The sequence below is a fragment of the Cnephaeus nilssonii genome (assembly GCF_951640355.1).
Source record: "Cnephaeus nilssonii genome assembly, chromosome: 9".
NCBI lineage: Eukaryota > Metazoa > Chordata > Mammalia > Chiroptera > Vespertilionidae > Cnephaeus > Cnephaeus nilssonii.
The window spans coordinates 10,228,926-10,248,036 of NC_137080.1; the positions used below are offsets into that span (position 1 = coordinate 10,228,926).

The 19,111-nt window shown below is 36.9% G+C and overlaps 1 protein-coding gene across 5 annotated transcripts in view; it reads right to left on the bottom strand.

Moving 5' to 3' along the window:
- Positions 1-19,111, bottom strand: part of TAB2 (TGF-beta activated kinase 1 (MAP3K7) binding protein 2) — a 66,943-nt gene that overhangs the window by 3,325 nt on the left and 44,507 nt on the right. For 4 of the 5 annotated variants that reach the window (XM_079781089.1, XM_079781088.1, XM_079781086.1 and 1 more), the window contains 4 exons: positions 16,725-18,222; positions 3,590-3,750; positions 3,290-3,383; positions 1,874-1,954 (listed from right to left, as the gene is read on the bottom strand). In XM_079781089.1, the coding sequence (XP_079637215.1) occupies positions 1,874-1,954; positions 3,290-3,383; positions 3,590-3,750; positions 16,725-18,102 (1,714 nt within the window). In that variant the 5' untranslated portion in view covers positions 18,103-18,222. The remainder of the gene's footprint in view (positions 1-1,873; positions 1,955-3,289; positions 3,384-3,589; positions 3,751-16,724; positions 18,223-19,111) is intronic. The other variant, XM_079781090.1, reaches the window with a different exon arrangement.

A 19,111-nucleotide genomic window follows, 5' to 3' on the forward strand; every position in this document is an offset into this window, starting at 1 on the left:
GATAGAAATATAGAAAATTTTTATAACAAATTAAAAAGAATTAAGTGGCGTTCAGTACTTCGTGCCCCTTAGCAGTACCTTGTTTACTGATGAGTTTTCAGGAGCACTTTATTGCAAAGCTCCCAACTTCAGGCATTGGTCACAATTTTTAGGCACATGCATGAGCAACTTGAAAATACTTAAAAAATCAAGGTTCTGACAATACTAGTTAGTATCCCCTAAAACACCTTAAAATAAATACAGTTTAAAGAGTTTGACTTTTTACCATCTAAATTTATTTCATACTCCATACTTGGGAAACACATTATAGAATGATTATTTTAATCTGGGGATCCATCCTAGTTACTAGAATTTCAGACTTACTCAGGTGTTAGAAAACATTCTTGGCACATTTTTTGAAACTGTCTACCCTTTTGGTTTAACTACAAAGGATTTTTAGGTAGGAGGGGCAACTCAATCTAGAATAACATTTCAATCTATTATTAAATACCAGCATCTTCTTAATTATTAATATCTAAGGTAATTAATAGAGGAACTATACCTTTTTAAATGAAAAATCTCTACTGGTTTTCTTACATCGCACAATCTCACTTAGTACTTAGAATTACAAATCTTTTTATTAAAGGTACTTGGAAACTAAACCATCAGAATTGAAAAAAGAAGAAGTTACTTTGCAAAAGATGACCTGTAATTTCAGCTATTTAAAGAACTGCATTGTGAAGCAGATCTGATGTTGAGAACTAAATAAACCAGTGAAACTAATAACTTCTCATTTTAGCCTTAAGGCAAAAATGACTGATTTGTTATTTCTTAAAAAATAACCAGCTACAAGTTTCTATATTTTGTGAAAAAGCTTTTAAGTAATGAATTAAAAAAAAATTTTTACCATGCAAAATTTCAAACATATATACATACGAAAGTAGAGAGAATAGTAAAATAAACCCTCATGCACTTATCCCACTTTAATAATTGTCAAGACCAATCTTATTTTATATATATTCCACCTCTCTCCTACCCTCAACGCACAAGTACTTTATGTTGAAGCAAAACAGAAACTTTTTCTTAGAAAGATTCTAGTTTTTGAAAGATTAAAAAGATAATTTAGAGGCAACTCATTCAGAATCTGAAATACCTACTTTGTTTTTTTAAGGAAATAGGCTATGCCACCATTTTCTTTATTCCTTAACACCAAATAGCATCCAGTATCAGAATACTTGTGTACTGTGCCAAATGCCCTAGTCTCACTTTTGCTCTGCTATAGTAACAGTTCATTACATTTCAGCTATGTTTAAAAACATTTAAGTAAAAAAATATCAAGATTAGGTAGGCCTAATTAAATTATACTTAAATTAATGCCTTAAAAATTCCACACACATATTTTGACATTTCCTAGTTTGGAGAACATATACTCTATTAATGTCAATGATGTAAAATGATAGTAGGTCATAGTTTTCAAAAATCACTTATCTGAAATTCAGAGTATTTGATTATACAGAATTATGCACAAATTTAATAAAACAGGCTACTAATGAAAAATAAACTTCCCTATTATATCTTCCTCATCATGTCAAAAATTATAAAGAATACAAATTTTTGCACCTGATGATTTTTTTTTTTTGGCCAAGATTGATATTTTGGGAGTATATAATGAATCCTAAGGACATCTACTTTTTAAAGAGCTAAATACATTATACTTTTGCATCCTCCCCAACCCTGAGCATATAAATAAAAATAAACAAATATGTTCCTAATGAATCCATCCAAAAATGTCTAAGTTTGAAGCACTTCTAGAGAGGAAGGTTGCTAAAAATAATGTTTTCTGAAATCTTGCTTTCAATATGTAACAGTTTTCACACTTAATGGATACACTAACCTTTGGGTTTTGGTGGCACAGGACCTACAAATCCAATATTGTCATAAAAGTTATGAATAGCGCTGGGATTAAAATGTGGTCCTGAAATATATAAAAAGTAAATATTTCAATGTTTATAGCTCCAAATATTTTATTTTTTAAAAACCAAATATTTTATTTCTAAAAAATAATCACAGAAATGCTTTTCATTTATTTTGTACCTCTAATCTCAAATTATATGTAAGGATTTCAAAACAGCTGAGATAGGCATAGTACAGTACTCATAAGAGAGGTTGTAAGTGGTAAGTTGGGGAAGAAGTCGAATTAATGCTAGTAATACAGTGATATAATTAGAACCAGACCCTGTTCTATGGGACAAAATAAAATACCTAAAAATTTAACAATTTAAAATATAATTTTAAGTGACCAAACATGGCCTTAAGCAACTAAACAGCTTGGCCTCCAATACGTATAAAAACCTTGCACTGATGTAATATAATGGTTCAGATTTTAAACAAAAGGAACAAGTTCAGAATTATAGTTTCTAGACCAGCCCTTTCTTTTTCTCTCCAAAGTTAAATTATGGCATTTGCTATGAATGTTTCAAGATAAACAGCTTACTAACGTTTTAAAAGAAAATAGAATGAATCATCTTTCAGTTTTAATGGATTCTGGCACACACTCAAAAGTGTGATTAAGGACTTCTTTTTTTGTTGGCTTCCTTCCCTTTCCTATCTTTTCCATTTTATATATTTCTATTATTTCCCAACCTCAGAATTAGGTTTAAGTTATAAAATTTCATTCTAATTGTCTATGAAACTGAATTAAATTGTAAACTTTTTTTTAACTACAGTAAGTATTGATTACTTGTCAATAATAGTTCAAGCATAATAAACTATCATTGTTCTAAAAATGTACAAGCCATATTTTTATTCTCTTCCCTATTTGTCAATTAAGATAGTGTCATTAGGTGGGGATGCTTTTTAAATTGTTTTGAAAAGCATAATTCTTGAAAGGTAAAAGGACAAATGGGAAATACAAAAAAGGTGTATGAGCACATACATTTTAATGTTAATAAATGTGATTGTAATACATTTCACTAATACATAATAGCTAATAACACATTTCACTTAATACATAATAGCTAATACTTTTGCCAATGCAGCCAGAGATACTAATCCTTGTCTTCTCTTAACACATGACTGAAGCAGATTTCAAGGATATAAATGTATCAAATTATTCCTCAACCAAATATATATTTTGGGGGGTGGGGGTGGGGAAAGAGAACATAAAAACCCAATAGTTCTTTAGCACTATCTGGATCTAAAGTTAAATCTGAAACAATAAGATTATGATTGATAAATCTGTTTTCAGCCACAGGAAAAGAGTTGGTATATTTATACATTGAATTTCTGCTGAATATGCACTGAACTTTACCTCGGGCTTGAAAAAGATCAATTTCTTTGGTTAAGCAGTCAATGTCAATCTGGAGTTGTCTATTACAACTTCTCAACTGCTGCATTTCTTCCAGCTGAAAGATAATTCCATGTGAGAAGGATCTACATTGAATTCTCGTGTCATTAGTTAGAAAAAGTTGAGTTTGGCAGGGGAAGGTAAGAACAGAAGAACAAGTATGAATTAAGAGCTTTTAAAACTAGATAAAGCTTTTATACTTATGACAGATTGCCTATTCACACGTTCAAGTACAGAGGTCACAACAGTTATAGAAAGACTTACTGAAGGTATTTGGGATATGGAATTCGATCTTTTCAGGCGCCTTCGAGTTAGATTATTTTCCATTTCATTGACCTCAGATTTTAGTTTATCCAGCTTTTTCTTTTGAATCTCAAGTTCTCTTTGAAGTCGTTCCATTCTGGCCTTCTGGTGTACCAATAGAGCTGCAATACATATTAGTAAACATGAGGACTCACCCACTTTAGTCAATTAACCTTTCAGCAGCCTTGGGAAAACAAAACAAATGAATATTTCTGTGACAAGGGTTTGCCAAGAATGCCAAAGATACATTAAAACAAAATATTGTGAGTTTAAACATTTCAAAATATTGTGAGTTTATAAATTTCAAAACTTAACTTGAAAATTACCTTAAACATTTAAGTGGACAAATGTCACTCTTAAATAAATTTTTTAAGGGTTTGGATAAACCCACTTTATGGCCAAAGACAACATTTTTAGGCTATTACTTCTCTAAAGGCTCTAGTCTAGTCAATTAACCTACTTACTACTACTTAATCTACATCTGACCTTCTGAAAGCCCTTTTACTCCAAAAAGTCTGATATGTCTGAATTATGCAGAAGGTATTCTAATAGAAATATTTTATAAATATTTTAGAAGGGGTGGATTAGGTTTAATTTATTTTGATGAATCAACAAATAAAACAGATTGATTTTAATCCACATAAATGTTAACATTAAGTTGTTGAAATTGCAGAGTAAAAATTATTATATTGAGAGAAATTAAATACATATCTTCTTATATTCCAATCACATTTTATAAAAATATTTTCCTAAGATATTTTTAAAAAGCACACAAGTAATCTTGTAGCATGAATGATGAATTGCTTGGGAAACCTATTAAGCCATAAAAATTGATATATGTTCTTGTGAGCCATCCCTGGACAGTATGAGGCTCATTTTTTTAGGATACTGGACTGAAAGTGAAGATACCTGAATCCACTTCTATTAAAAGGCAGCTTGGGATGATTCTACCATGAGAAAACAGGCAGATTTGGAAAAGTACAATAAATAACCTTTAAAAATGAAAAACAGTAATTAAAATAAAAAGACAAGCAGATTAAACAGATTAGATTAATGCTGAACAGTCATCTTCAACTAAACTCAAACTTCATGAATCTAAAAAATAAGGAAAAGGCTATGGCATATTAATATACATTCAGGTCATTTAATCTAGTAGTGTATTATAGAACCAGATTTAGGGTGTGGATTGGGGAAGGCTGTTAGGCTCAAGTACTTCAAAATGAACTTTAAACAGTTGACAATTTTTCCCAACAAAAATATGACACTAATACAATCCACAGATGTTTCCCTCTGTAATTTTCCTTTCTTATTTACTGGAAGAAACAAATATGAGGGCATTATGTTTCAGTTTTAAAAACCATGGTTAATTCTGATAAGCACTAAAATCCTCGTATCTTCCCTGACATTTTAATATATATTGTGTAACACAGGGAGGTGTTTTTGAAGGTACACATATTCCTGGTTGAAAACCTGTCTACCCCAGCTTGTTTTGTCAAGCTTGTATTATTTACTTGATTTTATTTAAACTGCAGTTTTATCCCTCTATTACCAAAATATAGGAATTCTGCATTAGGGTTTATTTATTGTCCTAAAACAGTGGTTCTCAACCTTTCTAATGCCGCGACCCTTTAATACAGTTCCTCATGTTGTGGTGACCCCCAACCATAAAATTATTTTCGTTGCTACTTCATAACTGTAATTTTGCTACTGTTAATGAATCGTAATGTAAGTATCTAGGTTTTCCGATGGTCTTAGGCGACCCTGCTAGCGGTACCATCATGGTGTAATGACCATTTGCATATTACCTCTTTATTATATAGGATTAGCCCCAGGCTGGTGATTTTCTTGGGGTGCCTGGGAGAAGCAAATGCAAACTGCTCCAGCAACCCACTTCCACCACCAGGGAGCTACTACAATGGGATCCATAGAGGAAAAATACTCAATGAAGAGAAGGTCTCAATAGAAAAAGTATGACCAAATATGAATATGATATATCTATGCTTAAATGGAAGCCCTAAAATAATACTATAAATCCACTGTCTTAGAATTTAAGAGGTATTTCTTTCTTGTAAAAATAAAATCTTAGAATGATTGTTACTTAGAAATGACAAACCTAGTTTGTAGACTACTCAGGATCTCTTAAGTATGTCTATTAATTACAAACAAGCTATAAATGCTCTGAAAACAGTAGAAAAGAGTTCTGATCTCTATTTCTTAGCAATTCTTTCTTCTATGTGCCTGGATTTTTATGTGTCTAGTTCCCTTTTCATTTGTGGTCTGGGATTGTTACATAGAAATCTGAGAAGAAGGAATTACAAAGAAAAGAGTGTCAAGGTAAATTTCTAAAAATTGCTATAAAAATTCGGCTAAAATGAAACTCTTTTTTCTAGTTGTAGTTTTTGCAATTTTAAACTGCATCATATAAAACATTACAGTACATATCCATTAAGAAACAATATTAGACTCATAATGAAGAAAAATATTTATGGTTCATTTTAGACATTTTCACTTTGATCAGCTTTCACTAAGTGAAAAAGGATTGGGTATTGATTGGGAAGAAAGAACCATGACAATTATATTTCCAGGGTCTAAAAAAAGGGGAAAGCTTGGAAAGAGACTCAGGAAAGCTTACAAAAATGAGGGCTACAGTTATGGGAAGAGGCTAGAAAATTCTACCTCTTCTACGGGAAATGATTGAATAGGGATTTAAGGAATCCCTTAGACTGGCTTTTTACGTTTTTCTTTCTTTTGGCATAATGAAATAACTGTTATCAAACAAAATTATACCAACCACACATACACATGAATTAATAAGCTCATGCACATCCAGTAACACGTATTTATATAGGAGGGGTGATTTGTTACAGACTCCAGTGGGTAAGCTGAAGGAAAAAAGTATCTCCATTTCTATTATTTACATACTAGAGTCCTGGTGCATGAATTCGTGCACTGGTGGTGCCCCTCGACCTGGCTGGCGATCATGGGGCCGATTGGGGCCGTCTTGCCCAGTCCCGATTGGGGCTGATGGGGGTCAGCCAGCTGGGGGGGAGAGACTGCGGGAGGTTGGCTGACCGTGGGGAGGTTGGCTGTGGGAGCACACTCCTGCATTGAGCATCTGCCCCCGGTGGTCAGGGCGCGTCGTGGTTATCGTCTGGTCGTCTGGGTGTAACAGTCGCTTAAGGCTTTTATATAGATAGATAGACTAATATGGACTTAAAAAGCCAAGCTATGAAGAATAAATTATATTAGGATTTTTGTTTAAGGATAATTTGAGCATTGTATTTATATATATTCTATTGCCTCTCAAAACCCCATGAAAATGAGATGAATAAAACTGGTACAATCCAATGGTACAACAGAAAGTAGGCAATTAATGGACAAAAGATCTCAGCCAGTTTCTGGAAGACTGAATGAGAGCAGATGAAATGGCATAGACTTATGAAGGAGGGTGAAGAAAGCTACAGTCTGATAGATAAGGAGAGCTCTTAACACAAAGAGGCAGAACTTGCCCTGCAGAAGTCTAGAGGCTCCAGACTTTGGAGAATACAGGTAATAACAGGAGACAGAGGTGAGGAATGGGCCAGAAATCAGGAGCTTAATTGGATGTCTGTTTATAGAACAATCAACCTCTCCCCATCCCACTGAAGGGCAAGTACCTGTAAGCTTATTTGTAAGGCGCCCAAACACATTTCTCAAGCTGGTCCACAAACATAGAGAATGCTAGGTGGTGATGATGGAGTATTCTCTTGTAGCAGCTGGCTCTTGACTTATTCAACACAAAGCAGTCTGCCAAGTAACTAATCTCACTTTTTACAGAGGATTTTCAATTAGCCTTCATAGTCCTTTATTCTTAAAAAATATGAACCAATAGACAAGGACCACAACACATCTGAGGAACATTTGATAAGAAAAAGATCTAGATAAACAATGGGAAAGACTAAATCCAGGTTAAGTGGAGATAATTGAGGAGAGAGCCGATAACTTAAATTCTAATAAATATCATTAACAGATGAGGCAATAATGTACCCAGAAAACACAAATCTGCCGTGAAAAAGGAGTTCGAGAACTAGGTATTAGAAATTTAAAAACATCATTGCTGAAATGAAAATTTCATATGTAGAGTGGAACAAAAATTAACAGAATGGAAAGACAAGGTGGTGGAATATATGAGGATATGTCAATGCAAAATAAATAAAAAGTTGGTCCAGAATGTTAAATAGCTAAATAAGTGAAGTTCTACTAGCATAAAGAGACAACAGAGAAACTGGAAATCAGAATGGCTGAAGGGAGCTTTTAAACTGAGGGGGTCCACTGAAGGTGGAACAAGGGATTAAAAAAAAAAAAAAAAAGACTTCACCCAGACACATCATTGTGTCTATGTACAGAAGCAATGTATATAATGTGCATATAGAACATATATAAATGTATGTATACAAATATGTATACCGTGATAAAATGAAATATCCAATTATATACAAATATTTAAACCATAATGTCTGGGTAAAGACTATACTGCAGTTTCATTTGTGGTATTTGCACTGAACTACTATTTCAAGAGTTTACAGATCATCACACTGTATTTATAAATCATCATCACACAAAAATGGCAGCAGAGTAGAAGGATGCTGCACGGACATGCTCCCAGGAACAAGTTGGAATTACAAGTGAAATTCGGAAAGCCTTCCTGAATAATCAATGGAAAACTCACAGGAGAGAACCCTGATACCCAAGGACGGAAGGTGGAGACTGCATAGAGACTGGTGGGAGGGGCGGAGGCTCGAAAGGACTGGCTGGGCACCCACAGATGGCAACTGAAGTCCTGGAGAGATATCTCAGCTGTGGGGGGTGCCACTGAGAACTCTGGGATCTAATGCCGAAGCTGGGCTCCCCAGCAGAGAACACCAAACTGAGGAGGGTACCCACATAACATCTAGCTGTGAAAAGCAGTGAGGTGCTGTCTGCCAGGGAGTGGCAGCTGAAAGTTCAGGCAACGCACAAAAACTCCCTGTGGAGCCACCCACCTTGTGCTCTGGCAAAGAGAGGGTGAAGTGGACTGGAGCTGAGAGCAGAACCCAGGACTGGGAACTCAGGGGATAGAGCTCAGAAGGCAGACACCCCAAGTTTCCTGGGCTGCATTCCCTCGCAGAGGAGGACATCTTTCCCACATAGACATCTGCCTTGCCTGGGGATAAGACAGTCGATACACCCTATTGGAAAACACCTTGCCCTGTGGCTACTTAAGAGATTCAAAGTAACAATGAGCCTCCAGGCAGAAGCAACTGCCCCACCCTGTTGAAAAAACTCTCCCACACTGAGGATGATTGCCTGGGGGCAATTCAAGTCAGACTCCCATTAGTCTGTAAACAGAGGCGGTCTCTGGAGGCTTTGCCTGATCCAATTAGAAAAAGCCTTTACACTGCCCTGCACTAGAGATTGAGAGGTATACACAGAGTGGCCAGATTATTATGCTCTCTGAACACATAATAATCTGGCCACTCAGTGTATATCCTATATAATAAAAGGCTAATATGCAAATTGTCCCCTCGACCAAGAGTTTCACCAGCAGGCAGGCTGGCCAACCGCCCATGTCCCCTCCCCCTGGCCAGGCTGACAGGACCCCACCCATGCACGAATTCATGCACCAGGCCCCCCCCCCCTCTCTCTCTCTCACACACACACACACACACACACACACACACACACACACTGAGTGGCCAGATAATTATGCGTTCAGAGATCATAATAATCTGGCCACTCAGAGTAGAGGATCTACCTAAAACATAGTCACAAACCCAAACAGACAACTAAAATGAGGAAACAACTCCCAAATGAAAGAACTAGTGAATTCTCCAGAAGAAGAGAGAAATGAAGCAGAGATAAGAAATTTATCTGAAACAGAGTTCAGAATAAATCATTACACTAAGAGAGAAGTTCATTTCTCATTTGGAAAAATTCAGAACTTTAGATTTTTCATTATCAAGTATATTTCTCAATTAAACTTCAAGTTCCTTGAGGGCAAAAACTGAATTAAGTTTTGTATTAAACCTTGAAAATTATAGTCACTTGATGGGTATCTATTATATGTAAAATAATGAAACAATTTGACTTTTAATGGATAATAGAGTAAAATTCTAATATTAAGTCCAAGAAATAGAAATATTGACAGAAAAGTTGAGATTTATATTAAAGTCTCCTTCTATATTGAGTCTTAATACTTTTCACTTAGTAAGACAATATGTTTTTGAGATATGGCAAGACTTTTAGGTTGCTGACACTGCAGAAAAGTGGCTTTTTATATGCTTGTTCTAACAAGGAAATAAGTGATCTATTTAACACCTCTATCATACATTGACTTCTTTGGTTTTCTAAACTTACCTATCTATTTTGTCCTCTGAAGTAGACAAAAAAGGAGAAATAACAGGTATAAAAATATTTAGTACCTTTTAAATCATCTTTCAGTCAAAATTAAAATGTAAGAAAGATAATTTAAGCATGCAACTCCCTCTTGTGGTTGTTAAAATAACCACTAATTAAAAAACTAGGGCTCTCAAAGAACTCCAATAAGTTTGCTAGATGTTTTATATAGCAATTTTAGAAAACTTAGCCTTTACTAAACTTTTGTCAGTTTCTGATGAACAATGAAGACAATTTTTTACTTAACTTTATTTGTAATTAGAGAAACACACCTGAAGCTCTAGATGGTGTAAGCTTTACTAATTTTAGGCATTCTATAGTTTAAATAATGTCTAATTTCTCCAGAAGATAAAAAAAGAAAATGAAATGTGCATATTAACAAAATACCTTTGCCATTGGAAAATGTACCAGCTATTTATGGATACAAAGATCTTAGGCCTTTTTTATTTTTATTGATTTCAGAGAGGAAGGGAGAAGGGAGAGGTAGAAAAAACATCAATGATGAGAGAGAATCATTGATCAGTCGCCTCCTGCATGCCCCTTACTGGGGATCGAACCCACAACCTGGGCATGTATGTGCCCTCGACCAGAATCAAACCACAGGCTAATGCTCTATCCACTGAGCAAAATCGGCTAGGCCTTAGGCCTTTTTTTTTTTTTTTTTTTAATTTGCCATTGGAAATGTAATAGGTACCTTACTTCTTTTAAATTTTTGCCTGTCACTGTAAGTTTTATATGCTTTAGTCAGGTACATATCTAAGTCACTGTACCTAAGAAGGTACAATGTCAGCTTCTAAAATAAATCAAGATTTTTCTAGAGTGTAACTGTTGACAGCAGGAATATCTGTTTTATACACCACTGTCTAATTACAGTCACTTACTTGGTGATTGAGTTGCAAAGAATGTAGAGATGGCAATTATTCTAAAATAAAGCATCATGATGTTTCATCTATTTTGCCATTTTTAAGGTCAGTTTAAAATCAGATCTTGCAACAGTTCTGTAAGTAGGCCCATAATTTGGGCAACAAATATAGTAAGAAGACTATGAGAAATGATGTTTAATCTCTGTAATTATTTTTAAGAAATTTCAATTATTTGTACATCATTATTAATAATAGGTAAACATAAGGCCTCTGATTGATAATACTTTGTTGGCATTCATTTGTATATCATTAAGATGCTGAAAGCAATCTTATAGCATTAAGGTAGAGACATTGTCCAAAACTTTTGTTTTAGAGAAAAAGAAAAATGGGTCTAGACCAGTGATGGGCAACCTTTTGAGCTTGGTGTGTCAAACTTCGCCAAAAAACTGAGCATAACTCGGGTAGTGTGTCACTTTGAGGAAAAAACATTATTTCGCAAATGTTTCATCCTCAGGAGCAGCAAATGTTTCATCCTCGGCATCAGAAATGGCTACGCGTGTCAGTGCTGACACGCGTGTCATAAGTTCGCCATCACTGGTCTAGACACATCAAAGCTCAGAGCCTCAAAGATGAACTGGATGAACCACTATAGGAACTGGGAATGTTTATAGTTTAGAAAGGTTTATACTTTAAAAGAGAATATAGTAGCTATTTCAAGTTTTTGAAGAGATTCCATATGAAAGAGAATAAGGCCAGTTCAAGGTTTTAAAGGAGAAGTATTATAATTAAAGAAAATATATACATAAGATTTTTGTTCTCTTTTTTTTTCTTCAAAATCTTGGAATGGAGAAGAGCTTTATAAATTAGACATAAAACTAAATCCAGAAACCAGAAGAAAAAAAAGGTTGATAAGCATAAATATGTAAAAAATTTATAAAACAAAAAAATTTATTGACCAAGTTAAAATAACATTAGGAACAAAAGACTAGGCATTCTACAAAAAAAAGGCAAGTTCACAAAATAAGAACTACAAATGGCTTAAAAAAATGAATACTTGAAAAGATGCTCAATCTTACTCATATTTACATATATTTTTTGCAATCTTCACTGGAGAACATGCTTTTTTATTGAGATTTTAGAGAGAGGGAGGGAGAGAGAGAGAGAGAGAAAAAAACATCGATGTAAGAAGTGAAACATCAATTAGACACCTCCTGCACACACACCAACCAGGGATCAAACCTGAAACCTGGGTATATGCCCACTGGGAATCAAACTCTCGACCCTTTGGTGCATGGGATGATACTCAACCAACTGACCCACACCAACCAGGACTTACTCATATTTAAAGATGTAAATGAAAAATACCAAAACAGGATATTTTTACCTACAGAATGATAAAAATGTATTTTTTTTTTAATCACTTACATAGCGTGGGTGGGAGAGGGATGGAAGAAAAGTACCTTCTTAAAAATGTTCCCCATTTATAAATATGGGAAAAATAAATATTCCACCAGTTTATATTCTAGTAGAAGAATCTCTTTGGAGAGTCTCAAAATTAAAATTGGCAACATGTTCTGTGGTAGTCGTTCCCTTCACCAAGTATTTTTGGGTCTCTGCCTTCTAAGGTATAGTAATTCCCCCTAATCTGCAGTTTCACTTTCAATTACCCTTGGTCAACAATGGCCTGAAAATATTAAATCGCAAATTCAAGAAGTGAACAATTCATAAGTTTTAAATGGCACACTGTTCTTCTGAGTAGCATGATGAAATCTTGCGCCATCCATGCCATGACCTCCCCACTCACAACCTTGTTAATCACTTCTTGGTTATCAGATAAACTGTAGTATCTCAGTGCTTGTGTTCAAATAACCCTCATTTTACTTACTAATCCCCATAGCACAGGAGTGGTGATGCTGGCCATCCTGACACATTCATATGTTCCAAATAGAAGCCATAATTGAAAAGGTGAGTACAATAAATAAGATATTGAGAGAGAAAGAGAGGAAGAGAGACTGAGACAATATTCATATAATTTTCATTACAGTATATTGCTATCATAACTCATCTATAATAATAAAAGCATAATATACTAATTAGACTGGACAGCCGAATAACCTTCCGGACACCCTCTGGATGACCTTCTGGACGAAGCCGCAGCGGCGAGGGCCAAGCCCCTTGCACGAATTTCGTGCATCGGGCCTCTAGTTTTATTATAATTGTCGTTAATCACTTATTCTGCCTAACTTATAAGTTTAACTTTATTACAGGTATGTATGTGTAAGTAAAATATATATATACTAGAGGCCCGGTGCATGAAATTCATGCACTGGGGTGGGGTCCCTCAGCCCGGCCTGCACCCTCTCCAATCTGGGACCCCTCTGGGGATGTCTGACTGCCTCTTGCAATCCGGGACCGCTGGCTTCTAACTGCTCACCTGCCTGACTGCCTGATCACCCCTAAGCCCTCTGCCTGCCTGCCTGATCACCCCTAACCACCTCTGCCTGCCTGCCTGATCACCCCTAACTGCTCCCCTACCGGCCTGATCACCCCTAACTGCTCCCCTGCTGGCCTGATTGCCCCTAACTTCCTCTGCCTCACCCTGCACCCAGGTCCCAGGCTTCCCTCCCTCTGGTCGGCCGCAGGCACCCAGGACCCAGGCCAGCTTCGCCCAGGCCAGCCACAGCCACAGGGGACCGTGGGCAGGAGTCTTTGCCTGGGCCGCAGGCACTGCCACCTGGGACCATGGGGCGGGTGGCTTGTCCCTCTCTTGGGCCACAGCCTGGCTTGTCCCTCTCATGGGCCACAGGCGCAGGTTCAGGCACAGCTGTTGGTGCCTGGGACCACGGGGTGTGTGGCTTGTCCCTCTCCCGGGCCACAGCCTGGCTGGTCCCCATTCCTTTCTCATGAGCTCATTTGTGCCTGGCTGGTCCCCATTCCTCTCTCAAAAGCTCATTTGTGCCTGGCTGGTACCCATTCCTCTCTCCCCAGTGTTGAGTGTCTGAGCAGTTACAGCGTGAGGGCACAAGGGCATGAGGACATGAGGACGTGATGACCATTTGCATATTAGCTCTTTATTATATAGGATATATATATATACACATACATATACATACACATATACATACACACACACACACATATATATATATGGTTTGGTAATATCTGCAGTTTCAGGCATTCACTGGGGATCTTAGAACACATTCTCCACGGATAAGAGGGCACTACTGTATATAGAATTGAGCCTCTCCATTCTGTCTGAATTAAGTGTGGTTATGTGACGTGTCTTAGCTAAAGAGTAACATGTGTTTGGGCAGAAGCTTAAGGAGTCAGTGTAGATTTGCTGTATTTCCTTTGTCTTGGAAACCTAGAGACTGATTTTCCCTCATACTGGGTCCCTCTGAGTGAGGATGATATAGAACAGATCCCACCAGCTAATCTATAATGGCAAGTGAGCTAGAAATAAACCTTTGTTGTTTTGAAGACACAGTTTGTCACTGCAGCATAACCAAACCTAAATGATACATCTATCAAAATAAAAAAATACATATATCCTGTGACACAGCAGTTCCACTATGAGTAATATCTTCTGCCAACATACTTGGACAAGGACACAAATATGTATATACGGAATTTTTACTGCAGCAGTTTGTAAAAGCAAGATTTTAAGGTCTATCAAGAAAGGACTAGTTAGAGATTATGTACAAAATACTATGTGGCCATTTTTAAAGAAAGCAGATCTACACTTGTTGACCTGAAATAGTCAAAGAAAAAAAAAATAAAGAAAAAGAGCAAAAATACTATGTTCCATTTTTTAAAAGAGATGTTAATGTATAGATGCTTGATACATAATTTCAATTTCCAGCAGAATAGAAAATGAACTATTTGTGAATAGCTATTAGTTGTCTGTGGTGAGGGTTAACTTTTCATTATACAACCTTCTGTTCCTACATATACTTAATTAAATTTTTTTTTTTAAAAAGAAGTATATGTAGGAAAATAATATTTGAGTGTAATAAAATTAAAATTAATTCTAAAATTTATATGGAATAGTCAGAGATCCCAAACAGCCAAAATAATTTTGAAAAGGAACAAAGCATGACTTACCCATCCCAATTTCAAAACTTTAAAAGTAAGTAATAATTATCAAGACAGTGTAGTACTGGCATGGACATAAGAATAGACATATAGATCAAAAATGAAATGAAAAAAAAAGCAGTAAAATATCATTAAAAATGTTTATATAAGTAATTAAAAAAAAACATTGTAGTTTACCAGTTAGATCAATACCACAGGTGGATTTCTGTACACCTATTAGAGAATAAGAAACCAGTTTTGGCAACAACGTCCGCTTTATAAGAGCCTCTGGCTATTATAACAAAACACAGGAAGCAGGCCTTTCCACCTCCTCCAAGAAAATTGGTTTGAATGAGTTGCCAATATTACAAAAAGCATATTCTATGAATGGGAGAAAACACCAGAAAGTCTCAGAATACAGTGAATGATAAAGTATTTATTGGTACTTTCCAGAAATTAAGTAGAGTCAGGTGGTATGAGTGAAAGAGAAAAGTGTAGATAGGTATCTGGCCAGTATCCTTATTACTGGTAAGCAATTTGCATTTCAATATTTGTTCTTAATAGGTAAAATAAGACTCTTCTTCATATCTATAGATTTTAAGCTGAAATTTCTCTCTAAATTTGTTTTTTTTTTCTCCTATTCGGCACTCATTTTTGTCTCTGATTCCTGTAGTACTTTAAGGACTCAAATGTAATTTTATTCCTTTGGGCTGGTGGTGGTAATGGTGGCAGACTTGGTGATGAGATGAGCAGGTTCCTGGTAAAAGTTTACTTAATTTACCTCTTTTTCTTCTGCTCATTCTATAGCAGAGGGCATATCAAACAATGTATTTCTTATAAACATAAATTAATATATATTTAATTTAGCACTATGCCAATACCAACTAATCTATTTCAGAAAAGGATACTGAAGTGAGATAGATTTAAAACTAACATTCTTATTAACAGTTCCAAATAAGAGGAAAGGTTGTTGCATTAACTTATTATTTTTTTAAAATATATTTTATTGATTTTTTTACAGAGAGGAAGAGAGAGGGATAGAAAGTTAGAAACATCGATGAGAGAGAAACATCAATCAGCTGCCTCCTGCACACCTCCTACTGGGGATGTGCCCGCAACCAAGGTACATGCCCTTGACCGGAATCGAACCTGGGATCTTTCAGTCCGCAGGCCGACGCTCTATCCACTGAGCCAAACCGGTTAGGGCGCCTTAACTTATTTTTTAAAGTGAGGCTGAAAGAGACAAATATTAAGAATAGGATTCAATTTTTTCTTTAAATTATTCTAGGACTCATAGCAATATAGACTTTGATATAAAATAAGATGAAGAACATGTATTAGAGAAATGAAGAGAATTCTGATCAAAGAAGACAGATTTACTATATTAGTCCACTAACTCTTATTAAAATAGTTTTATGAATTTTTATTTGCAGTAATTTTAAAGGGAAAGTAAGCATCACCATAGGTAAAACAGTAACTGAAAATGTGTTATAAACATTAAGCAAACAAATAAGAGTTGCTTATTCTAAACATTTCACAACTCTATCATTCAAACTTCAAGTTACATACAATAACAAAATTGAAATTTAAAATTTATATGAATACTGGCAAAGGCTCTTAAAAGATGAAGTAAAAATGGTGATGCTCATTTCTGCAGTGAAATCAAATGTACAGCACTAAGCCTGGAATGGAAAATGATCCCCTTTCAGTATTATTATTATTATTATTATTATTATTATTATTACCTTGTGTGTAGGCAGCATCATCAGATCCCATACTCAACTTCCGTGCTTCACTTATTCTATCCACATGTGCTAAAGTAGGGTCCGTGAGGTGTTGAACAGTCTCTGTTTCTACATAATGATCTGGATGATTTAGAAGATTTGTAAGTTCAAAGGTAGGGGATACAACCCCTGGTGAAACTGCAGGGGGTTTATTGGGAGAAACTGTAATTTTGAAAGTATATTTTGTATTAGGCTGAGTGACCACCACTCGAGGAGAAGTTGCAGAGTTATTGCCTATTGCTCGACTTTTGGGAGGGTGGTGATGAATAAAGGCAGGACCCATGCTCACTTGCCCAGACATATTCCTGGAGGCGGCAGATGCTCCAGAGTTTGTGGATATGAAGAGGGTAGGCTGATTCCGGATGACCTGATCATCTCCTGTGGTGGCATTAGCTGAAATATAGACCTTAGGTTGACTACGGGACATCACCTCATCAGTATTTGGGGGACTGGCAGCTATGTAAACAGTGGGCTGATTTCTATTTAAGGTCTGACTGTTGACAGAAGAGGAACTGCTGGAAGTTCGAGGTCCAGAAGAACGCAATTTTGAAGAGCTGTTTCTTTGTGGAGGTTCAAGTTTGATTTCAATCTGGTTTTTTCGAGGTCCTGTTGAAATATTCTGAATGTTATATTGGCTATGGGCAGAAGACTGTGAGCTACCAGATGAATGAATTGTTGGTGGTTGTGGGGTGGTAGGTGAACTGATGGGCATGTAGACATGAGAGGTCTGGTGGCCTTGCTGATTTGGCTGCTGGGCTGAGGTATGTGACAAAGGATTAGATGCAGGGTAAGTAGTCCAGGGACCAGGTTGTGAAGGTTGATAGACTTGTTGGGAGTTCATGGGATTAAACTGAGATACCCAGCCAGAATGCTGTGTCTGTCGAGTTGTACCACTAGGAGTTGTAATGTAAGGCCTAATATAGATAGAATTTCCCTGTGGACTGTTAAGTACAGGTGGAGGTACACCATGTATGTGCAAAGATGTAGGAGTATTACGACCAGTCTGGATATTTGGGGCTAAAGTTACCATGATGGGATTAAATCTGGTAGTTGGTTGAGAAAAGTTGGATGTTCCTTTGCTGCCTAAGTGAAATCCAAGATGTGGTGCTGAATTTGAAGCACCAGATGTACTGGATATTCCAAAAACGTTAAAGCCTTGAGGAACGTGAGCTGGTGCTGTCTGTGGCTCCTGCTGAAATAGTTCATTATTGGACTGACCACCTTGAAGTTGTCCATCACTAATGCTGTGCGTTAGAGTCCTACTTCCATTCATTCTATTTCCTTCTCTTCCATGGTGGTAAACGTTCTGTGACTGCAAGTCCAAGTTGAGAGAAGTCATGTGATTGCGTAGACCAGAAATTCCAGAATCATCTGAAAAATTCAAGTCTCCTTCACCGTAAAGATACCGTGTACTCTCCTGAGAGAGAACTGCACAGCAGGCATCCAGGTTATTATTATTCTAGAAAATAAAATAAAAACAGCTTGATGTTAAGAACCATAAGCTAATGTTTATGCATCACTACTAAAATATTACATAATCAACAAATGTTAATAAAATTGTAAGATATATTTGAAATTAATTTGAGAAGAAATATTGATGCAAATAGTTGAATTAAAAATCCTTATTACCAATATAATGGAAAAGTTCTCTAATTAGCAATAGCTAAGTGAACCAAGCCATTATTTTATTTTAGAAGCTATTTTATAGTAAAACTAGAGGCCCGGTGCATGAAATTCGTGCATGGGGGCGGCAGGGGGGGGGGTGTCCCTCAGCCCAGCCTGCACCCTCTCCAATCTGGGATCCCTCTCACAATCCAGGACTGCTGGCTCCCAATTGCTTGCCTGCCTGCCTTCCTGATTGCCCCTAACCGCTTCTGCCTGCCAGCCTGATCACTCCCTAACCACTCCCCTGCCAGCCTGATTGATTCCTAACTGCTCCCCGGCCAGCCTGTTTGCCCCCAACTTCCCTCCTCTGCCAGCCTGGTCCCCCCCAACTGCCCTCCCCTGCAGGGTTGATCGCCCCCAACTACCCTCCCTTGTAGGCCTGGTCCCTCTCAACTGCCCTCCCTTGCAGGCCTGGTGCCTCCCAACTGCCCTCCCCTGCTTGCTTGATCGCCCACAACTGCCCTCCCCTGCTGACCTGATCGCCCACAACTGCCCTCCCTTGCAGGCCTGGTCCCTCCCAATTGCCCTCCCCTGCTGGCCATCTTGTCTCCACATGGAGGCAGGATCTTTGACCACATGGGGGCAGCCATCTTGTGTGTTGGATGATGGTCAATTTGCATATTACTCTTTTATTAGATAGGATAGAGGCCTGGTGCACAGGTGGGGGCCAGCTGGTTTTCCCT